General features: G+C 42.2%; 1 protein-coding gene across 2 annotated transcripts in view; it reads left to right on the top strand.

The window, feature by feature from the left end:
- Nucleotides 1–15,006, top strand: part of LOC134352813 (transcription initiation factor TFIID subunit 4-like) — a 136,249-nt gene that overhangs the window by 11,982 nt on the left and 109,261 nt on the right. Inside the window, exons 4-6 of one of the 2 annotated variants that reach the window (XM_063060308.1) lie at nucleotides 1,969–2,079; nucleotides 5,615–5,737; nucleotides 11,508–11,597. In XM_063060308.1, the coding sequence (XP_062916378.1) occupies nucleotides 1,969–2,079; nucleotides 5,615–5,737; nucleotides 11,508–11,597 (324 nt within the window). Of the gene's footprint in view, nucleotides 1–1,962; nucleotides 2,080–5,614; nucleotides 5,738–11,507; nucleotides 11,598–15,006 lie in introns of both variants that reach the window. The other variant, XM_063060303.1, reaches the window with a different exon arrangement.

Genomic DNA, 15,006 nt, shown 5'->3' with positions numbered 1-15,006 from the left:
CACCAATTAACCGGTGACTCATTTAACCAGAGTACACTACTTAAATGACAGTGCATAGGCAGCCTTAAGCATCTGGGGGCCTGTTTAGGAGTTAATGTGGGGCCCGACCCCTGCTTCCCAAAAAAGAAAGGAAAAAAAGCGAATATTCAAGTTGGTTTGCATCAATAATGGTATAATTTCCGACTTAAACGTTGATGCATTATGTGCACAGTGCTTTTTTTTGTTGATATCTAGCACCCTCTTCTACACCCCGCTATTTTTCCCCCGCATATTTCTCCCGTTATCATATGCCTGCCCCCTGCATTTTGAGTTATCTAATCCTAATTTCTCAATATGTGTTAAGAAAACGTCGGTTAGGCCTGCACCTGTTGTGTCAAGCACCGGTAGGAAACCGACAAAATGCTCACTAACAGTAGCTCCGACATTTATTTGGCATTTGACAATGTGCAGTGTCACAGAGAGCTGCTCTATGTGTGCAGTGTCAGTGGTGCAGTCCATTATCAGCCAGTAGTAATGTGATTGTTTTACTCTGTTATCGCTTCCGGTGTCTTGTCTCCAATAAGTGTGATTAACTCATTTTGTATGGCTTTCCCCATGTAGTGGTCAGCAATCTCTTTTTTTTCTCTGCTCATCTGACATGTTTGCTCATCACTGGGTCGAACTCGGCAAGCAGCTCCACCAGACCCAGAAAGTTCCCATTATTTGGTTCATGTAGGGTGGAATTGTGGCCACGGAAAGGAAGGTTTCGTTCTACAAGGTGACAGACTATGGCAATGAACCTCTTCGTGACATTATTCCAGTGTGTTTTTTTTTCCAGCATTTGCATTTCTTGGTACGTGCTGTCAATGGCACTGTGTGTTCTTAAGCACGTTTCCAGCTAGTGCCAGCTATCAATGTTGGCACGGTGCGCATTTGACTTCTCATGATCCTGGAGTGTGAGAGTGAGTCGCTCCCACACTCTGAGACCTCCGCAAGTGAGACTGTGATCTTTGCTGCCAAATAGGGTACAGCAAAAAAAATTGAATCAGATGATTCTGAGTACACTTCCCATGACCTACGAATGGTTTCTCCATTTTTCATCTTCATGAGATCTCTGTCCTTGGTAAAACGACGGCGTGATTGGCTCTGTGGAAAGTTAATGCCCTCTAACTGAACGGGACCTTTCCTAACAATGTCGATCTGTTGGTCACTGGTGATATGAGTTGGCCAACGTGCCGGATTGGTCGCTGTGAATGTTAGTGGGGCTTTCTCTCTGTCTGATGTGCTGGTGGCAGCATCTCCCTCACCTGTCTCAGTTGTAGGACTGTCATCATGCTGTGGTGCTTGTTCATCAAAATTTGGTCATCATTTTCACCATCTGTTTGAGTAGAATTGTTCTTCTCATTTTCATTGCTCTGATTATCAACATCTCCTGTACCGCTTACACTGTCACTTGGCTCTGCAGCCCCATGCTGTGAAGATAGTGCAGCAGCAACTGTAGTCGGCGGGCCTTTTACAGATGCTGGACCAAAGAAAGATGTAACATTTGGAAGACTATTTAGACGTTTTGTTTTGTTGTCTAATATTTTCCGTTTTTCAGCACCACTAGGATAGGAGCATTTCATTTTCCTCTCATTGAAAAGTAACCTTCTGTGCTAGGAGCAATGTTTACAAGTGAAGTAAATATTTTAATGTATTTTCTCAGATGTCAGTCAGCGAGCACCCACTGGTGGTTCAGCTGGCAATAGCAGGAGAATATTGTGGCGTCTGGGAGCTGTGCATTAAATTTTTGCATGTCAGTCGGGGGCCCCTGGGAGGGCGGGGCCCGTTTCAGTTGAAACGGGTGAAACATGGCTAAGGCCGCCTATGTGACAGTGATAGACATTGTACAGCATGGCTATTCAGCCTAAATAAAAAAAAAACATTACTTACATGACAAGCCAACTGCAGCATCTCATAACTGTTCTTTTTCATGTCATTAAGTCACAGCCTGTGAGTGGGGCCACTACAGCAAAATCCATAACAGCTGTTGCTCTGAAACCATCAACACCAGTAAATTCGTCAGCCACTGTGCAAGTTGTACAAACCACCACTTCACCGGTAAGACAATTAAGCTAAGTTAAAAGTAATCCTTGGTTGGGGGATCCAGGAGTTGTAGCACAATAGTGTGGATCTCTTCAGAAGGAGGGTTATCATCACTGACTTGTATTACTCTTCCCATTTGCCCCGTTCAGTTTTGCCTATATTTTTCTTGCTATTAATAACTGATGTTACCTTGTTTACAGCACATTACACTTGACAGAAGATGCACTGGTTTGTGACACATGAGCCATTCAGCCTTTTGTTCCCATGATTTGTCATTGAAAATTCTCCAATTAGACGAAGTCAGAGAAGTACAGGACTGAAACAGGCTCTTAAGCACATCTAGTCTGTGCCGAACCATTTAACCTGCCTACTGCCATCGACTGCAGCCGGACCATAGCCCTCCATATCCATGTACTTATCCAAGCTTCTCTTAGACAGTGAAATTGAGCTCTCATGCACTACTTGCACTAGAAGCTCATTCCACGCTCTCAGTGAAGAAGTTTTCCCTTATGTTTGCCTTAAACTTTTTGCCTTTCACCCTTAACCTATGACCTTGAGTTGTAGTCCCACCCAAACTCTGCTTGCATTTACCTTATTTATACCCCTTATAATTTTGTATACCTCTATCACATATCCCCTCAATCTTCCACAGTGCCTATAAATAGTACGCACCCCCCCCCCGGAAGTTTTCATGTTTTATTGTTTTATATAATTGAATTACAGTGTATTTAATTCGGCTTTTTTGACTGATCAACAGAAAAAAGACTTTGATGTCAAAGTGAAAACAGATTTCTTCAAAGTGATCAAAATTAATTACAAGTATAAAACACAAAATAACTGCATAAGTATTCACCCCCACCTTCCAGTCCCCCTCCCCTCCACAGAGGTTGCATAACCTGCTGAATTCCTTTTGCAGATTCCAGCATCCGTAGTCTCTTGTCACCATTTATCATCGGCACCCACTCAAATTTGTAAATGTAGCAATGTCTTTAACGTCTTTATGTGTGGGATTAACATCATGCTTAGAATTCTACCCCTTTTGTTTGCTGCATCACTTGGGCACTTCGCCCTTTTTCCTAGATCCTCAGAGAAGTACTTTATAATGAAGGGCAATACCACTGCACTCCTAAGTGTTTAGATCTTTGCCACTATGGGTGAGTGTCAGATAGGGGGTGTAGTTTCTGAATAAGTGATTCTCCTCTGAAGGTGGAGATGCTGCTTATATGATACTATGTGCAAGTATGTCAGTATTGCTGCAAGTAAGTTTCTCATTGCACCTGCACATACAGTACCTGTATTTGTGCATACAATAATAAACTCAACTTTAACTTTAATGAATTCTTCTGAGATGTGTAATTCTTTGAAATTCTCTATCCCAGAGTCTCAAGCCAAGATCATTCAAAGCTGAGATTGAATAATTTTGTCTATGGGTTGAATTAAATTGACTCAACTCTATTACTTACACCCTTCATATACATGAGTAAAAATCTTTGTTATATCTCCGTCTAAGTATGCAAAGTGCAATTTATAGCAATTTATAAGTAGTATGTACAACAATATAACATAGAAATACAACTGTGTCAGTATGAATTAATCAGTCTGATGGCCTGGTGGAAGAAGCTGTCCCAGAGCCTGTTGGCTTTTATGCTGCAGTACAGTTTCCCAGATGGGAGCAGCTGGATCAGTTTGTGGTTGGGGTGACTCGGGTCTCCAATGATCCTTCAGGCCCTTTTTACACGCCTGTCTTTGTAAATGTCCTGAATAGTGGAAGTTCACATCTACAGATGCGCTAGGCTGTCCGCACCACTCTCTGCAGAGTCCTGCAATTGAGGGAAGTAAAGTTGCCATACCAGGCAGTGATACAGCCAGTCCAGATGCTCTCAATTGTGCCCCTGTAGAAAGTTCTTAGGATTTGGGGGCCCATACCAAGCTTCCTCAACCGTCTGAGGTGAATTCTAATACACAGCCGGTATGTACAGACCACATGAGATCCTCAGTGATCTTTATGCCGAGGAACTTAAAGCTGTTCACCCTCTCAACCCCAGATCCATTGATGCCAATAGGGGTTGGCCTGTGTCCATTCCTCCTGTAGTCCACAACCAGCTCTTTTGTTTTTTGGAGCTTTGAGGGAGAGTTTGTGTCAGGGTGTAGGGTTACATGAAAAATGAGGCTGAGTTCTGATTGGCTCTATAGCAGAGCAGGCCAGGGAAGGTCTGTATGGCTGACACTACTTTCTTTGGCTCCTATGTAAACCAGCTGCCATAACCTTTCTGTTGTAGTCTATTCAGTTCTGATATTTGTGACAAATGAGAAAGCATGGAGTGGCAGGCAAACTTTTCTTGGTAGAGAATTGCCTGGGTGATAAGGCACAACACATGCTGATTAATCTTCTATTACTGGTGTCTCGGCCAGCAGATGTTTGAGACTTAGATGAAGGTGCAGAGGGCTGTGTAACAATGATAACACCAAGATGACACTGGTGATGGTCTTTCCTGTTTTGAAACAATTGTCCCTTCTCCTAGTTACTTCTGTGTTTGCTCCTAGTAATTATTATCTAAAAGTTTCTTTTTCATGGATGCTTTCCAATCTTATTACTTGGCAGAACATTGTTTCATTGATTTAAAATAAAGATGGAGTGATTTCTGGTCTGCGTATTGGAATATATAATTTCTTTTAATACAGCAGAATAGCAAGAGCTCAAGTTTAGTATTGGTTTATTGTCATATGTACTATAATACAGTGGAAAAACTTGTCTTGCACACTGTTTATACAAATCAAATCATTATACAATGCATTGAGCTTCAATAGGTAAAACAATAATGTAGAATAAAATGCAAAAGCTACTGAAAGAGTGTAATGCAATATACAATGAAGTGCAAGATCAAGAGGTAGATTGTGAGGCCAAGAGTCTTTTATACTAGAAGTCTGTTCAAAGGGTGATAACAGTGAGATAGATGCTGTCTTGAGCCTGCTGGTACCTGCTTTCACCTTTTGCATCTTCTGCCTAATGGGAGAGGGGAGGAAAGAATGTTGGGGTGGGTGGGGTCTTTGATTATGCTGACTACTTTACTGAGGCAGCAAGAAGTTTAGACGGAATGCTGATTCCTGTGATGTGCTGTGCTGTGTCCACACTCTGCAGTTTCTTGTGGTCACATGCACAGTTGCCATACCAGCCCACGATACATCCAGACAGAATGCTTTCTATGATGTATCGCTAAAAATTGCTAAGAGTCGATGGGGACAAGATAAATTTCTTTAGTCTTTTGAGGAAGTAGAGGCGTTGGTGAGCTTTCTTGGCCATGACATCAATGTGGTTGAACTAGGACAAGCTATTGGTGATGAATACACCCAGTTTAGTCTGCAGAAAGGTTATGCTGACTTGTATTCTGTTGTGTGGAATGCAGAAGTTGGTGTTTCAGTTGGTGCTTATGATGGGCAGTGTCTGATGGACGATATTTCCCATTGATGGGGGAACCAAGACTAGGTATTTTGCTAATGCTGTTTTTTTTTTCTTTAACTTGTGTTCATATTGTTTATAACTCTATTGTAGGAAACTTTGGAAAATGTGAAGAAATGCAAGAACTTCCTTGCAACATTAATTAAACTGGCTTCCAGTGGGACCCAGTCAATGCAGATGTCCAACAATGTGAAAACCTTGGTGCAGAAGCTACTGGTAAGATTTATTCTCTTTAAACATTGTACATCTTTCAAAGAAACCCTCAAAGCTTTGTGACAAAGTAATTGTATTTGTGCAGGACCACAGAGCATTGTAAGTTATTTGCTATGTCAAAATTTCAAGGATTGTAAATTTAAATGAATGAGGGGGAAGGTAAGAGTTGGGCAGGTAGTTTTCAAAGGTGCAGTATCTGGAACTTAAGCCTAAAAAGGTGATGAGGCAAAAACAAGTACTACTACTACTACTACTACTACTACCTCCTCCTCCTCCTCCTCCACCCTCCACCCTCCACCCTCCACCACCCTCCTCCCTGACAGTCAACACTGGTGCACCTGAAGGATGTATGCATAGCTCTTTTCTCGCTGCACCCATGATTCTGGCTAGGCACAGCTCAAATCCCATCTATAAAATGGCCTATGATAACTATTGTTGACAGAATCTTCGATGGTGACGAGGAAGCATACAAAAGTGAGTTAAGTCAGCTGGTTGAGTGGTGTTGCAACAACAACCTTACACTTGGTGTCAGTAGGATCAAAGAATTACTTGTGGACTTGAGAAAGGGGAGGTCAGAAGAGCACACACCAGTGGGAAAAGGTGAACATTTTCAAGTGCCTGTGTGTCAACATCTCTGAAGTTCTATCCAGGGTCCAACATGTTTTATGCAGTTACAGCCAAGGCATTCTAGTGGCTATATTTAAGTTGGAGTTTGAATAGATTTGGTATGTCACTAAAGACTCCAGCAAATTCCTTCAGGTGTACCGTGGAGAGCATTCTGACTGGTTGCATCACTGACTGATATGGAAGTGCCATTCAGAAAAAGCTGCAGAGGATTGTAAGCAACACACACAAAATGCTGGAGGAGCTCAGTAGGCTAGGCAGCATCTATGGAAAAGAGAAAATAGTTGACATTTTGAGCAGAGATGCCGGGAGGAGGGGTGGAAGAAGAATGTGGTAGGTGGTAAGTGAAACCGGAAGAGGGGGAAGGATGAAGTAAAGATCTTGAAAGTTGGTAGGTGCAAGAGATAAAGGGCTGGAGAAAGGGGAAGCGGATAGAGGGTAGAAGACCATGGAAGAAAGGGAAGTGGGAGGAGTACTAGAGAGAAGTGATGTACAGGTAAGGAGATGAGGTGAGAGAGGTGAATGGGAATGGTGAAGGTGATGGGGTAATTACTGGAAGTTTGAGAAATCGATGTTCATGACATCAGATTGGAGGCTACCCAGACTGAATATAAGGTGCTGCTCCTCCGACTAGAGATGTCCTCCTTTTCAAAGAAAGGGGCTTTCTTTCCTGCTCCATCAACGTTGCCCTCACCCGCATATCTTCCATTTCGTGCACTTCTGTCTTCACCCCATCCTCCTGCCATACCTCCAGGGATATTGTTCCTCTTGTCCTCCAGTAGCCTCTGCATCCAGCGCATAACTTGTATCTTTTGCCATCTCCAATAGTATCCCACCACCAAGCACATCTTTCCCTTGCCCCCCCCACTTTCCACTTTATAGAGGAATCACTCCCCATGTGACTCCCTTGTCTTTTCATCACTTCCCATTGATGTCCCTCCTGGTACTTATCCTTGCAAGCAGAACAAGTGCCATACCTGTCCCTACACCACCTCCCTCACTACCATTCAGGACCACCAATCAGTCCTTCCATTTGAGGTGGCCCTTCACCTGTGAGTCTAGGGGGTGTCATCTACTGTATCCAGTGCTCCCACTGGGGCCTCCTGTATATCGGTGAGACCCGATGTAGATTTGGAGACCGCTTCGCAGAACACCTATGCTCCATCTGCCAAAGAAAGCAGATTCTCTTCAGTTTTACTTCCCATTTCAACATGTCAGTCAATGGACGCCTCTACTGCTGTGGTAAGGTGCACTCAGGTTGGAGGAACCACGCCTTGTATTACGTTTGGGTAGGCTCCCCCCCCCCCTTTTCTTCCATGGTCTTCTACCCTCTCCTATCAGATTCCCCCTTCTCCGGCCCTTGCCCTTTCTCTTTAACTGATCAGCTTTCACCCAGCTCTTTATTTCACTCCTCCCCCTCACCTATCACCTACCATCTTGTACTTCTTCCTCCCCTCCCCCCACCTTTTTGCTCTAACTTCTCATCTTGTTTTCTAGTCCTGATGAAGGATCTCAGCCTGAAATGTCAACAGTTTACTCTTTTCCATAGATGCTGCATGGCCTGCTGAGTTCCTTCCGCATTTTGTGTGTGTTCCTTGGATTTCCAGCATCTGCAGATTCTCTCGTCTTTGTGCAGTGGGTTGTGAGCTCAGCCAGCTCCATCATGAGCACAAGCCGCCGAACCTTCGAGGACATCTTCAAAAGGTGATGCCTCAAGAAGGTGGCATCAGTCATTAAGAAACTCCACCACTCAGGGCATGCCCACTTTTCATTGCTACCATCAGAGAAGAGGTACAGGAGCCCGAAGAGACGCACTCAACGTTTTAGGAAAAGCCTCTTCCCCACTGCCATTAGATTTCTGAATGACCCATGTATGCTACTTCACTGTTTTGCTCTCCTTTTGCCCAACTAATTTGTTTTTTTTCACATAATTTGTTAATATAATCTACAGTAATTTTTATGTATTGTACTGCTGCCATAAAACAATAAATTCATGACCTGTGAGTGATATTAAACTTAGATTCTGATACTTAACAGACTGCAACTCAGAAGGTTGTGGACTGAGTGGTGGGGAGTCAGAATGATTCTTCACATTGATGGATTGGAGTGTTTTGAGTGGCTTTCATCTATGCCATAAACTCTGCATCTGTGAGGAAAGCTGTTAGTGTGGAAATTGGTTTATTATTATTGCCACATGTACCAAGAAACCGTAAAAAGCTGTTCACACAGATCAAACATTGATTCCATACCAGGCTTTGTGCCTCTTGAAACTTCTACCCACCCCATCTTTCATTCTACTTTATGAGAATCCTGCATCTGTACTACAAAGTCCCTCTATTCTACAGCAGTATTCAGGGTCTTTCCTTTCAATGTAAGTACCCTACCATGATTTGTCCTATTGAATTGTAATTTTTCGTACTTATTTGAATTAAATTCCACTTGCCATTCCTCAGCCCACCCTTGCAGCTGATAAAGATGCCACTGTAATTCTTGATACTTCACCACCTATAATACCACCTGATTTAGTGTCGTCTGCAAGCTAGATAATTATTCCTTGTATGTTCACATACAAATTGTTGATCTAGATGACAAATAACCAATGGGCTTAGCACTGACCCCTGGGGTACACCAATACTTTCTGATCTCCAGTCAGAGAAACATCTATCATCGGTTTCCTACCTTCCAGCTGATTTTGTATTCAGTTTGCTAGCTTTCCTTGGATGCCAAATTATTTAACTATCCAGAGCAGCTTACCATGTGGAATCGTATCAAAAGCATTACTGAAATCCATATATACAAACCCCATTTCCAGAAAAGTTGGGATATTTTCCAAAATGCAATAAAAATAATCTGTGATGTTAATTCACGTGAACCTTTATTTAACTGACAAAAGTACAAAGAAAAGATTTTCAATAGTTTTACTGACCAACTTAATTGTATTCTGTAAATATACACAAATTTAGAATTTGATGGCTGCAACACACTCAACAAAAGTTGGGACAGAGTTAAAATAAGATTGAAAAGTGCACAGAATATTCAAGTAACACCGGTTTGGAAGATTCCACGTTAAGCAGGCTAATTGGTAGCAGGTGAGGTATCATGACCGTGTATTAAAGGGCTCAGTCTTTGCAAGCAAGAATGGGTCATGGCTCACCCCTTTGTGCCAAAATTTGTGAGAGAATTGTTAGTTCAAAAGGAACATTTCTCAACGCAAGATTGCAGAGAATTTAGGTCTTTCAACATCTACAGTACATAATATTGTGAAAAGATTCAGAGAATTCAGTGACATCTCAGTGCGTAAAGAGCAAGGTCGGAAACCACTGTTGAATGCGCATGATCTTCGAGCCCTCAGGCGGCACTGCCTAAGAAACCGTCATGCTACTGTGACAATTATAGCCACCTGGGCTCGGGAGTACTTCAGAAAACCATTGTCACTCAACACAGTCCATCACTGCATCCAGAAATGCAACTTGAAACTGTATTACGCAAGGAGGAAGCCATACATCAACTATGCAGAAGCGCCGGCGAGTTCTCTGGGCCCGATGGACTGAAAGACTGTGGAACCGTGTGCTGTGGTCAGATGAGTCCACATTTCTGCTAGTTTTCTGAAAAAACGGGCGTCGAGTTCTCCGTGACAAAGATGAAAACAACCATCCAGATTGTTATCAGCGAAAGGTGCAAAAGCCAGCATCTGTGACGGTATGGGGGTGCATCAGTGCCCATGGCATGGGTGAGTTGCATGTATGTGAAGGTACCATTGACTCTGAGGTGTATATTAGGATTTTAGAGAGACATATGTTGCCATCCGGCGACGTCTCTTCCCGGGACGTCCATGCTTATTTCAGCAGGACATTGCCAGACCACATTCTGCACGGGCTACAACAGCATGGCTTTGTAGACACAGAGTGCGTGTGCTTGACTGGTCTGCAGCCAGTCCAGATCCATCTCCTATTGAAAATGTATGGCACATCATGAAGAGGAGAATCAGACAACGGAGACCACGGACTGTTGAGGAGCTGAAGTCTTATATCAAGCAAGAATGGACAAAATTTCCAATTGCAAATCTACTACAATTAATATCCTCAGTTCCATAACGATTAAAAAGTGTTATTAAAAGGAAAGGTGATGTAACACAATGGTAAACATGCCTCTGTCCCAACTTTTGTTGAGTGTGTTGCAGCTATCAAATTCTAAATTTGTGTATGTTTACAAAATACAATTAAGTTGGTCAGTAAAACTATTGAAAATCTTTTCTTTGTACATTTGTCAGTTAAATATAGGTTCACGTGAATTAACATATCACAGATTTTTGTTTTTATTGCATTTTGGAAAATATCCCAACTTTTCTGGAAATGGGGTTTATACATTTATTGCCCAACCTTTTAAAAAAAATATCAAATTTTTGAAACAAGATCTGCTGTGCCAAAGCCATGCTGACAACTTCTAATCAACCCCTTCCTTTTCAAACTTAAGTATATATTATTTGTTGGAATGCTTTCCAGCATCTTACCTATTATGGCAGGTCTAAAACAGATCTTTCACTTCGCTGACATTGAGGGAGAAGTCATCGTGACATCGCATCAGTATGCTTTCTCCTTCATTTACTCTGATTTGGTAAAGGAGTAATTTCTTTAGCATTGTTTTCTTGAGCAGTAAGTTAATCTACCATTTTATTCATAAGGTACATCTGGATGTCCCCTCTTTGTGCAGTACCATCTTAATTGTTTTTTGAGCAAAAGAGAATCTGTTGTTCAGAGCCCTTTGTGTTAATGTAATTTTAAAATGAATTACAACTGGTAGTACATCATGGAAACTTGCCTGAATTAAGGTGGTAGTTGTATTCCATAATAGTCACAGCACCTTTTTTGTCTTTGCCTAACAAGATATTTTTCAGTTCTTTCCTTGTGTTTATTTAGTTTCCCCCCCAGAAGTCTCAGTTGTTCTTGACCGATCCTTCAGAGCTTTCGACATGCTGAGTGCAGTTTGCTGTGTAATTTGTTTTCAAATTTATTGGTGACCTTTTAGTGGCAGGAGTGGAACAAGATTGCAGAAAGCTGGGTTGATCCTGCACTGAATGATCTTTTAGTGATTTTATTAAGTATTTTGGCTTTTAATTCTAGTTTTGAAATACTCCTTTTTCTTCCTTCAGGATGGGAAGTTAGAAGCAGAGGAATTCACAAGTCAGCTGTACCAAGAGCTCAAGTCTTCCCCACAGCCTTACCTTGTGCCTTTTCTCAAGGTAACCACTGCATGAGTTCGGAACTATTAGCGTGTACAAAAACTAGAACTTTTCCACATATGGAGGTGCTTTCACTGCAACTACTTCAGTAATTCGGTTGAGAAAATTAATTATTTATGGAATGTTTATGTTATAGAATGTAAAAGGCTCACACCTGATAAGATCTACCCTCATAGTTCTTGCTAGGTGAAATTTCTCAGGCAGGATAATTTTGCCTTGCTTTATATATTTTGTTCTGTTATGTGTTCCTTGTGACTGTCAAGTCACTTTTCAGTCAATCCTTTAAAACCCACAGATTTTCTCTAATAGATCACTTGAACATACACATACGCTACAGATTTTTGGCCTACAATGTCGTACCGACCTTTTAACCTACTCCACGACTAATCTAACCCTGCCCTCCATAGCCCTTCATTTTTCATTCATCCATGTGCCAATCCAAGAGTCTCTTAAATGCTCCTAATGTATCTGCCTCTATCAGCACCCCTGGCAATGTGCTCCATGCACTTAACACTCTGTAAGGAGAAAAATACTACCTTTAACAATCACCCTATACTTAGTCCAATCATCTTAAAATTATGCCCTCTCGTATTTCTCATTGGCTCCCCTCTATACACCTCTATCAAGTATCCTCTCATCCTCCTTCACTCCAAAGAGCAAAACTATCTTGCTCAACCTATCCTCATTAGACATGCTCTCTAATCCAGGCAGCACCTTGGTAATCTCCTCTGCATCATCTCTGAAGCATCCGCATTCTTTCTATAATGTAGCGACCAGAAATGAACACAATACTCCAAGTGTGGTCTAACCAGAGTTTTATAGACGGCACTTGAACTCAATCCCCTGTCTGATACACCACATGCTTTCTTAACTACCCTATCAACTTGCATAGCAGCTTTCAGGGATCCATGGACGAGGTCCCCAAGGTCTTACTATTCTTCAACACTGCTAAGAATCCTGCCATTAACCTGTACTTTACCTTCAGGTTTGATCTTCCGAAGTGTAACTCTTCACACTTCTCTGGATGGAACTCCTATCTGCTGCTTCCCAGCCCAGGTCTGCATCCTCTTAATATCCTGTTGTGATCTACGACAATTCTCTACATTATCCACAACACTACCAATCTTGTGTTATCTGCAAACTTACTAACCCACCCTTTAATTTCCTCAGCCAAGTCATTAACTAAAATCACAGAGTAGGAGTCCTAGGACAGATCCCTGTGGGACACCACTCGTCATCCACCTCCAGGCAGAATACTCTTCATCTACTACCACCCTCTGCCTTCTGCTCTCCCTTTAGAGTGATAGCTTCCTTCCTGTTTCTGACTTCCACCCACACCGATTCAGTAGACAATACTCCACAACATCCTATCGTTCTGCAACTCTGATTAAAATTCCTAATAAGCAATGCTGCTCCCCTACCTATTTTACCTTCCTCTCTGTCACTTTTGAAACCTCTAAACCCCAGAACATCCAGTAACCATTGCTGCCCTCGGGACAGCCAAGTGTCAGTAATGGCCACAACGCCATAGTTCCATGTACTGAACCATGTTCTAAGTTCACCTTATTCCTGATATTTTTTGCTTTAAAGTGGACACATTTTAACCCATCCAACTGACTGCATTTATCCATTACTTGTCCTTCTTTACCGACTCTACATTCTCCTGTATACCAACCTCTCACTCTAGTTTCCATCCCCTGCCAACCTAGTTTAAACCCTCCCCACAGCTGTCATCCACTAGTCCGCAAGGATATTGGTCTTTTATGAATTCATGTGTACCTGTCCCTTTTGTACAGGTCATACCTTACCCAGAAGAGATCCCAACAATCCAAAAATCTGAAGCACTGTCCCCTGCCCCAAATCTTCAGCTGCACATTTATCTGCTCTATCATTCTATTCATTCATACCCCTGCTGGTGCTCAGCACAGGCAGCAATCCAAAGAATCTGAGATCTTGCCTTTTACTTCCACCCTAGCTCCCTATATTTGTTCTTCATAACCTCATTCCTTCTCCCACCTATGTTGTTGGTACCAAGGTGTACAACTTCTGGCTGCTCACCCTCTCCCTTAAGAATGCCGTGGACTCAATTTGAGATGTCACTGACCCTGACATCTGGGTCAACGTAACATCCATGTGTCTCTTTCATGTCCATAGTCTCCTGTCTGTTCCTATAACTATTGAATCCCCTTCTGAGCCAGAGTTAGACCTGGTGCCAGAAACGTGGTTGCTGCAGCTTTCCCCTGGTCGGTTGTTCTCCTGCAGTGGTGTCCAAAGTGTTATATTTGTTAATAAGGGGCATGGCCACGGGTACACTGCACTGTTTGCTTCCTTCCTTTCCCTCTCTTGATAGTCAGCCAGCTATCTGCATCCTGCAGCTTAGGGAAGACTCCCTCCCTGTGGCTTCTCTCTGTCAGTTCCTCATTCTCCTGAATGAGCCATAGTTCTTATAGCTGCAGTTCCCTAACACTGTCTGTAAGCAGCTGCATTCAAAGGTATAATTTAATGTCAGAGAAATGTATACAGTATACATCCTGAAATACTTTTTCTTCGCAATCATCCACGAAAACAGGAGTGCCCCAAGAATGAATGACAGTTAAATGTTAGAACCCCAAAGTCCCCCCCCAGCTCCCCTCCCTCCCGCTGGAGGTCTCCCAGATTTCCCACATCTTGTAAGAGGAACACACCATTGACCTGGGATCTATTCTCACTGTTCTAGCTTGGCACCAATAAAGAAAGAAACATACTTCAAATTTCAACATCTGCACTCTCTTGTCTCCAATCCTTAAGCAAATTGGATTGGTCCCTAGTCGAAACCTGTTTTGGAAGATGCATGTGTGGCTTTATTCTTAAGGAGTAAAACACACTAAAACCATTACAATCTGAAAAATTCAAATCTGAAATAGTACAGGTTCACAATCCCTTATCTGAAATTCTGAAATCCAAAAAGCTCCGAAAACCAAAGTTTTTTTTCGCCAACAGCTGATGTCACTCAGGTGTGACGTGGCAGCACCAGCAAAGGCTGCCAGACGTCAGTTGTGGCTCAGCGCTCGTACTGGTTACATGTGCATTTGCTGTTGGCTGATATTTTGTGTTCACTATTGACTTTGTGTTTAATTTCACTGTGAAAATGTCAAAAAGAGCTGCAGATATCCCTATGGGTAACAATGAGAAAAAGAGAAGGAAGCATCTATTATTATCAATAACACAGAAAGTGGAGTTATTGCAGAAGCTTGATCGTGGTGTGTCTGTGCGGTGTCTTACTGAAGAATATGGTGTCGGAACTACTGCTGTATATGATTTAAAGAAACAGAAAGACAAGTTACTGAAGTTTTATAGTGACAGTGACAATTTCAATAAGTTATTTACCATGTGTTTGATTCGGTTTGTTTGAAGCTGGATACTTTTATGT

The sequence above is a fragment of the Mobula hypostoma genome, chromosome 1, assembly GCF_963921235.1.
Source record: "Mobula hypostoma chromosome 1, sMobHyp1.1, whole genome shotgun sequence".
In the NCBI taxonomy this organism is placed as follows: Eukaryota; Metazoa; Chordata; class Chondrichthyes; order Myliobatiformes; family Myliobatidae; genus Mobula; species Mobula hypostoma.
The sequence above is the reverse complement of the archived record's forward strand: the minus strand, read 5'-3'. Positions and strand labels throughout refer to the sequence as shown.